Genomic DNA, 15801 nt, shown 5'->3' on the forward strand with positions numbered 1-15801 from the left:
TTTTTTTCTGATGTAAGCAAATTGGTAGTAGCAAGAAAAATATACTGCAAAGGAAAAACTAAATAATAAGAAGTGAATTTGCTTAAAGTTTTGTACATTCTCCAGTCTCTACCAGCAAAGTAGCTACAAAAATTTAATTACTAAAATCCGAAAAAAAAAGGAAATCAATATATAATGAAAATACAATATAAAATAAATAGGTATAGGGTAGCACATGTTAAAATAACTTCAAACATTAAAAATAATTGAAATAATTTCAAGATGCAAAAGGATTCAAATCTGCTGCAATTTTCGGCAAAGCACGTGCTTCGTTGAACATGCAAAGTGGAAAGCTTCTAAAAAATTAATTTTTACTGAATGAGTTATAATTTGGAAAAATTCCTATTCCCCGACATTGGTAGACTAGAAAAGGGCGCCATCTATTGAGAAGAAAGTGAAACTTTTTGATGATTGACTGAAAAAACTGTAAAAACGGGAGAAAATCGTAAAAAACGGGAAATCGGGAGATGAAAGCAAAAAATGGGAGTCTCCCGTTAAAAACAGTAGAGTTGGCAAGTATGCCACTGCAGATGCACACACACATATATATACACTTAGGGGTCGCAGGTTATTTAGTTGGTGAAAAGGGGGTTGCAACGTGAAAAAGGTTGGGAACCACTGCTTTACACAAAATGTTTTCAATAGTTTGGTTTTTGTAGGACTTTCTTTTAATCTTCTTCCACTAAGGGGTCTAAGGACCTTTAACCTTCAAAATTTTTGATTTTCTGGAATGTTATGCATAAATTAATTCTGAACAATTTGATACCTTATTTATTACCATACGCAAAAAACTTTTCAAGTTATCCTACAGATGCGTAAACTTTCTCCATAGAGATTTATGTTAACAGCAGCTGTTTAAGCGTCTTTTTCTCAGGTGCCGTTTTCGTCGGTTTTCTCGTTTTGCGCGCATGATATTTCAAAACGTTTCTTATATATTTCCGTAAAACTTTTCATGCATGTTTGTCTGGTATATTTTTATGATCTGAACCAAAATTTCAACTAAAAATGAAAGTTAATATTTAAAAAAAAAAGAGATTTTTGCCCATAACTTTGGAAATTTTTGATATTTACTTATAAAATTTCAAAAAAATAAATAAATAATTAAAAACTAATTAAATAAATTTAGGTTCAGGTCATAAATATAAACCAGATAAGCATACATTAAAAGTTTTACGGAAAAATATAAGAAACTTTCTGAAATATCATGCGCGCAAAACGAGAAAACCGACGAAAATGGCACCTGAGAAAAAGACGCTTAAACAGCTGCTGTTAGCATAAATCTCTAGGGTGAGAGGTTACGCATTTTTACGATAACTTGAAAAGTTTTTTGTGTATGGTAGTAAATAAGGTATCAAATTGTTCAAATATAAAATATGTATTACATACATTTTTTCCGGAAAGTCGAAAATTTTGAAGGTTAAGGGTCCTTAGACCCCTTAGACAAAAAATACTAATTTTAAGTTACTTCACCTACAAGTAAGCATAAACATGAAAAAGTTTTATCTATAGAAAAACTAATTATATTACTTGCAGGGGCTTAAATGCGAGGTGCGTTGACAGGATACTCTCTTTAAAAATACCCCTGAGAAGGAAACATTCAACCACCAATTATTCATTAGAGTCTAGCCGGTGAATGCAGGAGGATTTAAAAATTTCATTAGATTGCTAAATATACAGTAGATTGAAATTAAGCAATTGTTAAGAATTTCAACCAAGTTGTGAAACACAAAGCGGGCATTGAACAGGAATTTTTATCGAGGATAACACGAAATATAGAAACAGGAATAATATTACTACCTTTTCTGTTTTCCAAAACTTGTGATTTCCTCCACACAGCAAGCTCACAGGCGAATCATTTGGCCAGACCTAGATAAAATTTAAAACTGCCTGCGAACAGGAAAAATTCCATAATTTTTTAAAAACAAAAACTACTGTATTTCTCTTGAGTCTTATATCATTGACAACAGTAAAAATGTAAAGTTGAAAGCAAGTAGTGTACTACCAAGCAACTACCATGTTTTTTCAATTACATTTGTACCTTTCTCTGTATTATTAATTGGTGGAACCTCAGAATTGGCGACTAAGGTTTTATTGCTCGCCAAACAAGTGTACTAATACACAGTGGTGTTCCCATAGGGTATACTCCATATACGCATATACTCTCAAACATTTATTAGACACATAGCAGGGGCCAATCCAGGACTTTTTTCTCGCTACCTATTTTTGTGAAAGTATTGCATCATTCTATTTTTGTGAAATATTTTTTTTTATCAGCATTGTTTTTGTGAAATTTTAGACGCATCCTAATTTTTGTAAAAGAAGAAGTGGAACAAGTGAAATTTTAGTTCGAAAAGTGTAAATGTCATCTAGTATTATTTTTAACAGGTTTCGTTTTTTTTTTTTTGGGGGGGGGGGCTGAAAACCTAAGGAGTACGAAAAATACCATCGTAATTTCAGCTTAATGGTCTATGTACTGTGTAAAATATAGGAAATTATGAGAAAAACGGTTCCTCAAAACAGATGTTTAAAGATTGCGATAATATTGCATAAATACACTTTGGTGTGAAACAGCTAAAAATTAGTTAAAATACTACAGAAAGGTTTCTATTTAAGCTATTGTTCATATAAACCTGCTTATAATTTTATTTTATGAGTATATTTCGTTTTAAACAGAGAAATAAATTTTATATTTTAAAATGCGAATTTTTGTGAAATTTTCGATGTTTTTGTGAAACTACCGATTTTATTACTTGATTTTTGTGAAAGTACCGATTTTAAAATAAGATTTTTGTGAAGGTACCGAAAAACAGTAGCAAAATCAGCCTGTATTAGGCCCTGCATAGTGTATACCCTCAAACTTTAAAAAATTTCATATTATGATAACACATTATGCGTATGATCACATACACATATCGTGCGTAATGGATTACTGGGAGTATACCCTCAGAAAAACTGATGGGAACATCACTAATAATACAGAAATTACTGTTAAAAAATATCAATATTGTCTGCCAACTATGAAAATTTTCTGTGAACGGCACTCTCCACATTACCTAGCTCTGCATCCGGCCACTCAAAAGCTTGAATTTCAGCTCTCGACTCGTACCGAAGCATCGCTTTAAATTAATTGCACAACACAAAAGTAAAAATTAAAAAATTTATATTCATATGTACATAATTATAAAATTTATATCTATATATGTACAATTTAAATACTGATAAAAATTATATCTTTCATTTTACAAAAAAATCTCGTTCGTGTGTAAGCGAATCACAAATATAATCGGCACTTTCATAACTTCGTCTCGTGCAACTGCCCTGAGACGGGGATGCAGGCCCTGTAGGGCTGCTGGTAGGGCCGCAGCCGGATCGGGGCGCCGGCCCTGTGGTTGGGGAAAGGCACGTAGATCTCGTTGTCGTCCGCCGAATCCACGTCGCCGTCGCTGGAATTGTTGGAAGGCACGAAGTGCTCCGTCCTGACCGGCTTCCTGGGCCGGGGCCTCCGGTAGTACCGGAACTCCCTCGGGAGGGTGTAGGAGCGCGGGAGGGATATCTGGCTGTCCAGGTCCGAAGGCACGTTGTGGGGCTTGTAGGGGGCGTCGGCGTCCGGCGGGGGGCACCGACACTGGGCCTCCCTGACGGTCTCCGGGTTGCGGGAACGGGGACAGATTTTGGTCTTGGACGCCGCCGACATGTTGCTGTTGCTGGACACGTCCGAGTGGTGGGGGTAGATGACGTGGGGCGGCGACGCCAGGTACGAGTTCCTGGATTCCATGTACTCGCAGTATATCCTGGAACTGTCCAGGGAATCCGGGACGAGGAGGATCTCCGGGGTCTGGGATCGCTGCTTGGCTTTGGGCCGCAGTTCGTTCAGGAGGTGCGGGCCCATCAGGGAGTGGTACGGGGGCAGGCGGGTGGCCGGGGATCCCGGCCCGACCCAGGGCTGCTTTTTGGAGTGCGGGATGGGCTGACGCAGAGTGTCCTGGTCCCCTATGTCCATCGGATGGGGCCTCTTCAGCTTGCCCTGCTTGATCTCCTCCTCGATTTCTTTCAGCTCCTGGAGCTGCTGCTGCTTCTTCTCCTGCAGCTTCTGCTGGATGTTGACCCTCGACCCGACGCTGCTCTCGTGGTCGCTGCTGCAGGTCTTGGGGGGCAGCCTCTTCCAGAAAGGGTTGGACTTGCCCCCGTTGGCCAGGGCGGAAACGGGGGCGGGAGGGGGGACGAAGCTGGACGGCTTCTTCTTCTTCCGCTTGAAGGCCGGGTTGAGCCTGCAGTTGAACACTCCCGGTATGCCGCTCACCATGCCGTTCTGGAAGTGTCCGTTGGATTGGTGGAAGATGACGGGATGGGCCGACTTAGACGGGGGCGAAGTCCCGGACGCCTTGCCACCGTTGCCCAGGAGTTCGCCCTCCGAGCCGGGCTTGGAGTCATGGTTATCACAGGTGTCCGTCATGCAGTCCGCACAGTGAGACTCGACATCGCTAGGAGTCAAGCTGTGCTTCAGGTGTTGAATGTGGAAGAACTTATAGTACAACACCATGAATAGCATACCGACGAGAAAGCCTCCCCACGCGATACAAATCGCCGTGTTGTGGTACCATTCCGCATTCCCTTTCAGGAAGAGGAAGACCGCCATGAGGAGCGAATTCTCCAAAAACATGGTGACGTAAAACGCGACCATCTTCTGCTGAGCGTTGATTTCCTGAAGGTTGATGTAACAAAAGATATACACAAACGCAATCAGCATGGAGTACATGGTCTTCTTCTTCAGGGATATCGATTCGCCGTGGAACACGTTCTTGGGCGAAATCAGCCACAGAAACATCGTCAGCCAGTGCAAGGCTATGACCACGAAAACCCAGTAGTGGTACAGGGTGGCGTACACGGTCAGGATGACGACGCGGGAGGACACGGTCCCCAGCCTCCAGAAGAACTGGAAGATGACGCCGAGCCAGGTCAGGACGAGCTTGTGGATGTTACGCCGGCGGACGTTCTTGCTGAAGGACGCCAGGGCCCAGCAGACGCTGAAGAGGGACAGGACGGTCGAAACCAGATTCAAGTCGGTCACTTCGGCGGACGACGGCTTCGTCCAGACGAGGTACAGCTGGATGAGCAGCATGGGAGCGGCTTCGCAGAAGGCGTGAATCAACCGGAGCATGCACAGATCCCGGACTTCATTTTTGACCACACCGAGATCAACGGGCAAAAACAACTTGAAATACCTCCACAGAACACCGAACTGTATCAAATGAACAAATGCGACGACAGACAACTTGAAATCTTTGCCACTATTCCTGTGAAAATACCATTTCAGTGACAGCAGCTGGCTAATGAGCAGGGACAGCATAATGCAGGACAGAGATAACACGAACCACGCGAGCTCTTCCTTGACGTATAGGGTATAAATGGTGACGACATCGAACACGATGTCACAGAAGTATGATGCCAATGATATGATGTTGAACAAAACATCACAGAGGGGAAGAAATTCTTGAGCCATAGCACCTAGGCTGCTGGTAAGTCCACATCTTGCATAATACAAAATTAAATTAACTTGGCAACAATGAATAGGTTTCAGCCATTGAACTGCACAATCGGACACCCTTGCCTTTGGGAAACATCAGATGTAATTGCAGCAGTGCATGGGGAATTTGCCTGGACTCCTGAAATAAATAAAAAAAACTTAAGAAAAATTGACTAACTAAAACAATAGAAAATACACTACACAACTTCTCTTCATTCCTAAGACTCACGGGACCGAAAGAGTTCAGATTATGGGGATATTCATTACAGATGGAGTCATATATATTTCCGGGGACCATCAAAATATGTTCAGAATATCAGGGTGTTTATATTAGGGAGTGTTCAGATAGAGTCCACTGCAATAAAAAAGCAAAAAATAGAAAAATTGATTTGAATTCGGACATCTTGAATTCAAATTAAGTTTTTCCCTATGAATAGGATCCTACTCGTTGGGTTTATTTATTTCTACAAATTGCTCCAGGCCCCCAGAATCGACTTTATGTAAAACTTGACCCTCCCAACTATGCACAATCCTCTTTAGACAAAAACAGCATCCAGCACATAATAAACTTTTGATAACTTGTCCCTCCTTTGGGCGAAGGCGTCCATCAGACCCAGATAAAATTTAAAACTGTCTATGAACTCAAATGAATGCTTAAAAATTTTGTCAAAAAACGTGGTACTCTTCCTGAGTTTTGATTAACATCCATTTTATATTTATGATACTTGGAATAAGAATAATACAAACTACTTTAACACAGCAACACTCATATCCTCTTTTTTCTAAGTTTTCAAGCAGAATTTTCTCTTTAGATTACTAAAAAATGTCACATATGATGATAGCAGTTTTACAATAACAATTAAAAAAAATTTGATTATCAAGCACTAGGTTTCCAACTCTAGCTGCTGTCCCCCCCCCCCCTCACAAGCACTAATCTTTCCAATTATAATTCGAGGAAAGAGTGATACTTTTTCCCAGAATTATAAACTTCATACTTTTTAGAAGAAAAAATTCTTAAAATTTGGCAGTTTTCTATGTTCATCAGCTTAGAGTCGACAAAAGTTCTGAAATGGATTCAATTGTGAAGAAGGCAATTGTTAAAACTTGGTAACAAAGCAATCTAAAACTGATGAATCCATTGAGCTATTTAAAATTAGGATAAGTTTTCTAAATATTCAATAAATTTTTAAGATTAAAAAAAAAGTTATAATGTTTAGATAAGATGTGATTTTGTTTTATGTTTAGCTTAAAGATAAGATAAGCTCAAACTTAAGCAAATAACTGCAAATGAAAATATATACCGTATTACCCTGCATTATCTGGCATGCTGCAAAATTCGGTGGTTCAAAGATTTTCAATAACACTTGCCTGGTTCTTTCTGGCATGCCGGAAAAATCGACGTTAGGATAAAAACTAATACTGTAAAAATATATGTTCAGCTTAAAAATGAATATAAGTTCTGCATATATTTTATTAGTATTAAAAAACAGTTTAATTTTGTAAAGATTTTACTAACAATGTCATTTGTTATTTTAACAAGAAGAATATTGCTTAATAACGAATGATTTTATTAAAATTGAATTAAAACTAAGTAATCAAACATTTAAGCAGTAAGTTACTGCCCCTAAACCAGTGCTAAAGAATTTACCACAGCTGTTCAATAAATAAAAATTAAACTTACCTCTCTAAAAGGAACCTAAACTAATTTATTTTAAAAAAGTATGAACAAATCGCGCAGTAACGATGATTGCTTCTGAATGGATTAGTTTATTGGCATATAATTAAATTCATTAATAATGACCTACCATAAATAACAAGCACATGCAATACGCAATGTTTTTTTTTTGAAAGAAGGTTATACTTTCTAGATTTATTTTTTTTTTTCCTTACAGTAGTTTACTTTCTGATTGGAACTGAATGGGGAAACACTGCTGGCCAGTACATATGAAGCTTTAAATGCCTGAATTTTGTACATGAAAGTTACAAAAGAGAGTATCAGCAGAAGGGATTTTTAAATTACTTTTAGCAAAAGAAATCAGAGAGGAATACATATCGAGTAAAAACAAGCAGGTGCAAGATTCAGTGAATCCCCCCCCCCACAAAAAAGGGAAAAAATATCAAACAAAGAATTTTTAAGGGTAAAGGAACTTATAATTTTTGCAACAACTGTGTGCAAAGAAATCTGTATGTTGATTTTGTACACAGAAAATTAGAAAGATTAGCTTGTATAAAAGTTGCAGTGCAGAGGAATAATCTCGTAAGTACAATTATTTTTTTTCCTTTCACTCTTAGTAAAAAAAAAAAAAAAAAAAAAAAATACAATTTCTCATTACCTATTTAAATATTTGGAATCAAACTGTTTTCTACAAATCTTTCAAATGTTAATCATTTATTTTATTGTAGATTTCTGAAATGAATCTTCTGAAACAATGCTAGATATTTCAATCTCATTTAAAAAACTATTTTTAAAATACTTCATTAAGATTTAAAACCTCTCTAGCCCTCAAAAATAAAAATTATTATAAAAAGTTGATTTCAAACATGATTAAAAAAATTATATGACATTACGTGGGAAACTATTTCTTTTGTCAGGGGTGCTCACCTAGAGAGGGGGGGGGGGACAGACTGTGCCATTGAAATTTTTAGGGGGAGGGGCTTGAGGGGTTTTTTCATTTTGGGGGGAGGGAGCATTATTAATTGGTAGGTGGGTGTGTGTGTCCTTGCTCTTGGGGGGCACCCCTGCTTTTACAAGAGTCAAAAAAACCCCGCCGTATTCCTAGGTATACAAAGATTGTCGTAATTCTATTTTAAAAATATGATTGAAGCTGCAGCAAAGCGGTACATTTGAAGAATTGTTTCTAGACACATATACCAGAAGGAAAACAATTAAGTTTCTTACTTATGAGTGTGGGGGGAGAAAAAGAAAGATTTTAAAAAATATAGTTTTTGACACTAAAAAGTTGAGCAAAATCAGAAATCATATTGGCTCAAAAATAACTTAATTGATTGAGAGAAACCATGTTTGAAGATAACATAACAATAAGAAAGGCAAAATATTACACAAAGTATAGTTTTCATTTTTGAATGTGGTGAGTAGCTAATTCACAGCTAGGAATAATAATGTTAGAAAACAAATAAATCATTGTATCTAACATGCTATCTGGACAGAAATATGTTTTTGAAAAAAAAAAGAAAGAAAAGCTTAAGATTAATAAAATAGAAACATTTTACTTGATAAAAAACATGCAAAATGCAAACACATATGAAATACAAATAGGGCTAGCTCTTGGGGCTTCTTTCAAGGGGCATTAATAACAACTTTACTTTTTATCATGCTAACAAGGTAATTCATTCCAAATGTTCAAAAAGGTTTTCACTGAAAACCAGAGCAATTTACACATTAAAAATTAAAAAAGTGATAAACTGAAATATAATTACTTTTGGGGCTCAATTCTTCAGCAAGTTTTCTTCCAAACTGTGAAATTTCCATAATGGAGGTGCAATGTGCAGAAAATCTAAAAAAGGAACACAATATTAATGACCTTATACTTTAGACATATGTGCATAATGTACATATATACTTTTTATGTTAGAAATTACATTCACAAATCAATCAACAAATAATTGAATTAAACTCCACGTCTTTAATTTTTTTTTTTACATCTTTAATTAAGGTTCACATTAGGATTACAAGATTCGTGCAAATATTTTCCACTCAACAGTCAACGAACATCCATTTTCAAGCAATCCCACATAAAGTTTTGGAAATGAGAAAAAATAACTATAATTTATTCCTAACTAGTGGTACCCGCACGGCTTTGCCCGTAATAGAAAATTGAAAGGTCTTTTGGTTCGCCTGTATATTTAATAATGTATGAATGAATTTTCTCGCCAATTGGCTTGTGCCCATGTTACGGTTCCACGTTATGATAGTTTCGTAATTTACCCGTCCATCTTATGATAATTTTGTTCTTAAAATTGGAATAGAAAAAGAACCACATCGAATTTTCGAAAAATCGCTGCGAGGTGCACACCTTCATGCTACAAACTAATTCTGTGCCAAATTTCATGAAAATCGGCTGAACGGTCTAGGTGCTATGCGCATCACAGAGATCCAGACAGAGGGATTTTCAGCTTTATTATTAGTAAAGAAAAACTTAGTTTAAAAATGTTATGATGGAAAACAGTAAATTTCATGTAATTTCCTCATTAAATGATTGAATGTAAAAGGCATTGTTGCCAATATTGCCTTACAACAGCAATATTAAAAGTAATCATAATGAAAATTTTGAATCAAGGCTTCTCCAGAGCAAACATGAGTTTAAAGCCATTTAAACATTTGGAAACTCTACTTTTTGCACATTTAGGGAAACATAGTAGAGAGCTTCTTTCTTTTCCTTTCGTGTGTGTGTACTATTTAATTAAATAAAATGCATGGTTTTTTTTAATGATCTGTGTTTTTGTTAATTCATTTTTTGGAACTACTTTTATGGGTAAGGAAGAAGCTCGATTTTTAATCATGTCAAAGCGGTGTGTTTTGAGTTCTTTCAGTTAAAACAGAAAATGAAAGAAAGAAGCGATTGTTTTTCACAATTATTATTGACCCAGGCAACGCCGGGTATTTTTGCTAGTGTTTTCATATACGATCCGTTAGTTGATCAGTAATCTAACAGAACACTCCTGGGTAGTCATTGGTGAGCCCAGATTAACTGGTTGTTCAGTTTGAACATACATGTATGACAATAACATGATAAACAATGGTAAATCGGCTTTGTTACCCCCTTTGTATTTGAATTGACTCTGATTGAAAGTAATTTTTTTAAAAAATTTCATAACTACGAAAGCCTTTTTTTACAGCAGTACATATGTTTTTGCAAAACCTTCAAAATACGATACAAAAATCGACACATCCGATATACATTAAAAATAATTAAAAAAAAAGGCATTCAAAAAAATAGATGCTAAGCTAGAAAGAAAAGAGGAATATGAATTGAATCATCACAACCAAATTGAGATCTCGGTTTCATTTGCTGTAGAAAGAAAATAACATTATTAACAGGGTTGGCAAAAATACGGGTTTTTTAAAAAAGCCCATGGACCCAGGGTTTTTTTTTAAATAAAACCAAAAAAAACCCAACTAAAGCTGGGTTTTTTAAAAAGAAATGTGGTTTTTTTTGTCTTTTTTAAGGGAAAATGTGGGGTGTTTGTAGTATATTGTAGCATAAGTATATGGACAAAGCACAAAAAATGTAAAAAAAGCTGGAAAATTCAGCATTTTCTGAAGAAAAGTAAAAAAGACAACGAAACCCAAGTTTCAGATTTTTTCGTTTCCATGATTACCAACAGTTAGTGCAAAGTTACTTCTCGAGTGATAAAATCTATTGTTCATTTTTAATTACTATTTTTTTTTTGCATTTTACTTTATTGTATTTAATTTTATCATGCAAAACTACTGTAGAACTTCAAGTAGTTTAAATCCCTTTTTGCTGAATTCCAGCTTAATCAAGACATTTCTTTGAATTTTATGTTGCCTGTTTTTCTATTTCTGTGTACAGAGTAAGAAATATTAAAGTTTTTCGTAGGATAATGAAAATACTGTACATCGTATTCTGTTTTCTGTCCGATCGTTTGTGAAACCTGTTAATTTCTAAAAAATATACCTTATTTATTCGAGATTTGTGACGTGTTGGTTTGCAGAAAATAATTCACATGAAAGCCTTTTAGCTAGAGTAGCTTCCTCTGTACAATCTACAAATATTGAAAAGATCAGACATGACTTAGTCAAGATAATTTGAGTTATTTCTTGACCAGTTAAAGAAAAAAGTTAAATTTTTGAAGTATTTTTTTTTAATGCCGTTAAGAGTTAAGAAATACTATTAAAGTTCAAAATTCATTTTTTATGTCTATTATCTGTGGTAAGAGCAAATAAAAAAGAAGTTTAAAATGTAAAAGTATTTAAATTAATTAATTTTTTAAAATTCTCAGAAAATTTTAAAAAACCCAAAAGTGGGCTAAATAATGGGTTTTTTTAAATGGGTTTTTTCAAAAAAACCCATTGGGTCCAATCCGGCCAACCCTGATTATTAACCTTTTTGCCAGCGGTTCTCAAAGTGGATGCCGCAAGGAAAGGAGAGGGCAAGGACTTCGTGCAGTGTGTTTACATAATATAAAATCTTTGTTGTTAATTAAACAAAAAAAGTTGAAAAGTTACTTATCATTATCAGGTTTCATATTTCGCCAGGGTTCGCGATTTTTCAAAAAATAAAAAAAGTCAGGGATTTTTTGATTTAAATCATTTGATGATTGATTTGATTTTTTTAAAATGTTCAAAAATTTGTAGATATTAATTACTCTACATTTATAAACATAAAATATTTCATACAATAGATGAATCCATTCAACTTACTTTTTAAGTTGAGTTTTTCAACTATTCAATAATATTTTATGACTTATAAATACGTTCCTTTTCTGAACTATGTTAGTCATAGTGTATAAGAAAAACTCCAAATTTTTATTTTGTTCTGAACTATAATTTTGGAGTAAAAGCAATCGAGTGAAAATCTGTTACACACACAGAAAGAAGGATCTATGTAGTTTTGCCTCCTGAAGTTAAGATAGTGTAATGCAGTGTAGTTAAATGTAGAGCAATGCATTCTAAATATGCAGAATTAATTTATAAAAACAAAATTAACTGATTTTAATTAATGATTTTGTTAAAAAAATCACTTAATTTAATTCAATTTAAATGAATGATTTAAAAAAAAATTACTTGCTTTAAATCATGATTTAAATAAAGCTGATTTAAATCAACAATCCCTGTATTTTGCCCATCCCCTTTCAAGAACATCGTATCTCAAAATAGTGAGTTGGAGCTTGTTGTTAGAATGAATGAGTAGGTATAATTTAGCGAAAACTGCAAATGAATCAACCAATTTTTCTGTTTTTCAAGATCATTAGAAATTTTGGACCCTAAACTTTAATCACCTCCATCTACTCCGGAAGACGATTGGGACCCCTATTTTTTACTTCATACTGTTTGTCTTGATGTGTACCTTACGCACCCTTAAAGTTGTCCTTGACGCTTTTAAAGTTTTGTCCAAGAGTTCAGAAATACACTGTACATTTTTAATAGATGTTGTCTTACTTTAAAACTACCCTCTTGTACCAGTTCTCCCCACTCGCCTATCTGAAAAATCTTGTTTTTTGAGATATGATATTATTGAAAGAAGTTGAGGGATTTGAATTTAATAAAAAAAGTAAAACAAAATGCTCTTCCCCTACATTAAGATCCATTAGTCTTTACTGTATAAAACAGATAATAGGTTGTAATCATGTTTCTACATAATTTCTAGTCTTTATCGCAAAATCATACACATATAAACAGTAGGTAGAAAATATACCATTTATATGCAAAAAAATAAATATACATACACAAATGGATATGTAAGAGATGAATAACTACGGTGCCAAGACTACATGTGTGTGCCATTGAAATGGTCTTCAATTTGCAACTCCAGAGCTCGAATACGCTACCTGGTAGCATGGTAAGTCGCAGTATCATGTCTATCATTTCCAAGTGTTTTTTTTTTTTTTTTTTGTGTGTGTACGTCCCAAATTACTCTAATATTTCATCAAACTTTGAAAGTAAGACATCATTTTAAATAGTTTTCCCCCGCTATCAGTGAAAAATGAACAAACACACATACAAGTCACATTTTGTCTGTTATTCAAAAAATATTTTAAACACCGGGCTTTTCGCAACTCCAGAGCTCGAATATGCTACCTTGCAATGATTAAAACTGCTACAGAAAAAGGTAAAACATTCCATTCCATGTGTTTTCTTTGGGATAAATTACAGGCTTCACAGTTTATGATGTAATGTAATTTCAGAAGAATAGAAAAGAAGGCTTCCCACAAACACAATGAAAAATTATTCATTCACTAAGCATCAAAGCAAGTTATAAGTTACAGCATTTTTCCATAAGTTACCAGCCAATAGCACTTCCTAAGCCGATCTGATGAGTGCTAATAAGCACGAAACTGCAGTCCTCCGCTGGAATGACTGAGCTGGCGATGTATTTCATGTATTATGGCATTTTTTTGTTTTACCTTTTTCATCCGCCATTAGTCAGTGGCTGCAGCGCCCCCTATAGTTTATTGGAGTTGCGAATAAAAAGCTCTATATTAATATTTTGGCAGGAAAGCCTAATAAGTAATCTGGAAATATTCAAAAAACTAATATAAATAAGTGGATTAAAAGAACTTTTAAAAAGGTATTTAATTTTCACCAAGTCAATTAGAATAACGTTGTAAATAGTAATATGCAAAGAAAACTTACCAACAGTTTTGTAATGCACTCCAACTTGAGGTTCTGATCGTGGACATACCTCATTACAAATTACGCCAGTTCTAAGCGTAAGCAAAAATCAACCCATTTTCATGCCCACGGAATTTTAGGACACAATAAATAGAAATCAAATAATTCAATAAGTATTTTATGTCTAGATGATGAATGTAAATCGCTCTAATTTTTCATAAAGTACACATAAAGCTTATGAAATATTGCGATTGAACAAGTTAAAAAATATTTTAGACACAGAATAACTTCCTTTTTTTTTCAACGACCTATTTTCAAGAATCCCAGAGAAGTCAGAAACATACAAAAAAAGACTTTTTAAAACGTGATTAACAGCACCAATTACTCCAATGCATTTTTTGTAAAAAATTTCGCGTCAGTATCCATAGCAATGGAGACTTTAAAAACAGCCCACCAGTCTATGGAATGTGAGGAATGTTATTCTCTCGGTCGCGGTTAAGCCACTGAGAGCAACTTGCTTCTATTTTTCAAATGCTCAAAGTTCTCTTTTTAAAGCAAATTAAATTCGATACATAATTCATAGAAGTCTGGGAAAATTTCAAAAAATTAAATTAAGGAGTTCAATGTGTACAAAGAGTGCGTTCGACGAGCACGACCGAGAGTGACCGGTTAGTTAATCACGTGACAGCTAATGATCACGTGCTCCAATCAACCAATCAACTGCTTAGAATGGTAACCGGAGTGGTAACCGGTTGATCATAAAACGCCGCGGTTAGTTACTGGTTACTTACGGTCGACCGGTGAGGTTCCTCGAACACAACCAAAATCAACATTTAAGATAATTCATTAGTGAAGGGCCGTGGTAGCCCGATCGGTAGAGTGTCGGATTCGGGGCCGGAGGGTCTTGGGTTCGAACCTCGATGGTCGAAGACCCACCGTCGTCATTAAAGGAGACTGGGCGACGTAAAATATGCTCGTGGTCTCAATGTCCTCCAAGTGGAACGATACCTCTGAGGGTGCTAGTACTAGGTAGCTATTAGCTCCTGGACTAGTTCTAAATTCTCATTAACTGTTCGATCCATAGACTAATAATAAGAGTAGACCGAGCTATGACAACCCTTTTGCTGCTCATAAACCAAATCATGTGACTGGTGGATATCCTAGCAACAGCGGGCGTTGATCGTAGCAGACGATCAACGCGAGCGAGAAATAAAATAAATAGAATTGATGGAACACGGAAGAATGATCTTTTATGGAGTCTGATTTGTAAATGTGTTATTCTAAGTTGTAAATATTTTGTTAATATAGCGAGTTTTTTGTTTAGATAGTATTGTGCATTTTCTTTATTCAATTTTAATAACTCTCTAAGCAATTAAAGATGCAAGCGCCCAAAAAGAATCGACAAACGGTAAGATTTTTACCTACAATATCAATTTAAGATACCGATTAGTACATTTTTGCGTTAACGCAAAACGTTTACGCCATTACGTTTACGCCAACGCTGACGTAGCAGTTCCGAATGAAATAAAAGTTACTGAAAACTGAGATCAAAAACTAATTAATAATGTCAAAATAATGCATAACTAAAAGAAAAACAGTTCAATCATCTCTGCACCTGGAAAAAAAATTATAATAAAAACACATTACGTCTTAAAATACATGTCAAGTGCCAAACTATAGATAATCCTGCCATCTAGCAACCATGCTGCCAAAGTTTTCGCCAAGCTTTCCACCAGTCACATGATGTATCCATGAACCAATTTTTTTTCATCAGCAAGTCCGGGAAAGCTCTGTCTACTCTTATTATTAGTCAGTGGTTCGATCCGATGATGGTGCTGCCATCTATCGGTAGATAAAATAATGGAGGCAAGGCACTTAGTATGCAGTCCTCGAACCCTTAACTGTGAAAATTGTTTTGACC

The 15801-nt window shown here is 35.4% G+C and overlaps 1 protein-coding gene across 1 annotated transcript; it reads right to left on the bottom strand.

Moving 5' to 3' along the window:
* Positions 1-3289: 3289 nt before the first annotated feature.
* LOC129227348 (uncharacterized) lies at positions 3290-14235 on the bottom strand. The gene is made up of 3 exons (XM_054861895.1): positions 13902-14235; positions 9002-9078; positions 3290-5702 (listed from the first exon to the last, which is right to left on the bottom strand). The coding sequence occupies exon 3, from the start codon at positions 5537-5539 to the stop codon at positions 3332-3334; it is 2208 nt and encodes a 735-aa protein (XP_054717870.1). The 5' UTR covers positions 5540-5702; positions 9002-9078; positions 13902-14235; the 3' UTR covers positions 3290-3331.
* Positions 14236-15801: the final 1566 nt, after the last annotated feature.

This window comes from Uloborus diversus, chromosome 1 (assembly GCF_026930045.1).
Source record: "Uloborus diversus isolate 005 chromosome 1, Udiv.v.3.1, whole genome shotgun sequence".
In the NCBI taxonomy this organism is placed as follows: Eukaryota; Metazoa; Arthropoda; class Arachnida; order Araneae; family Uloboridae; genus Uloborus; species Uloborus diversus.

What these genes read in the sequence shown, in the direction of transcription:
- LOC129227348 (XM_054861895.1), bottom strand. Translation starts at nt 5,539, where the DNA reads ATGGCTCAAGAATTTCTTCCCCTCTGTGATGTTTTGTTCAACATCATA.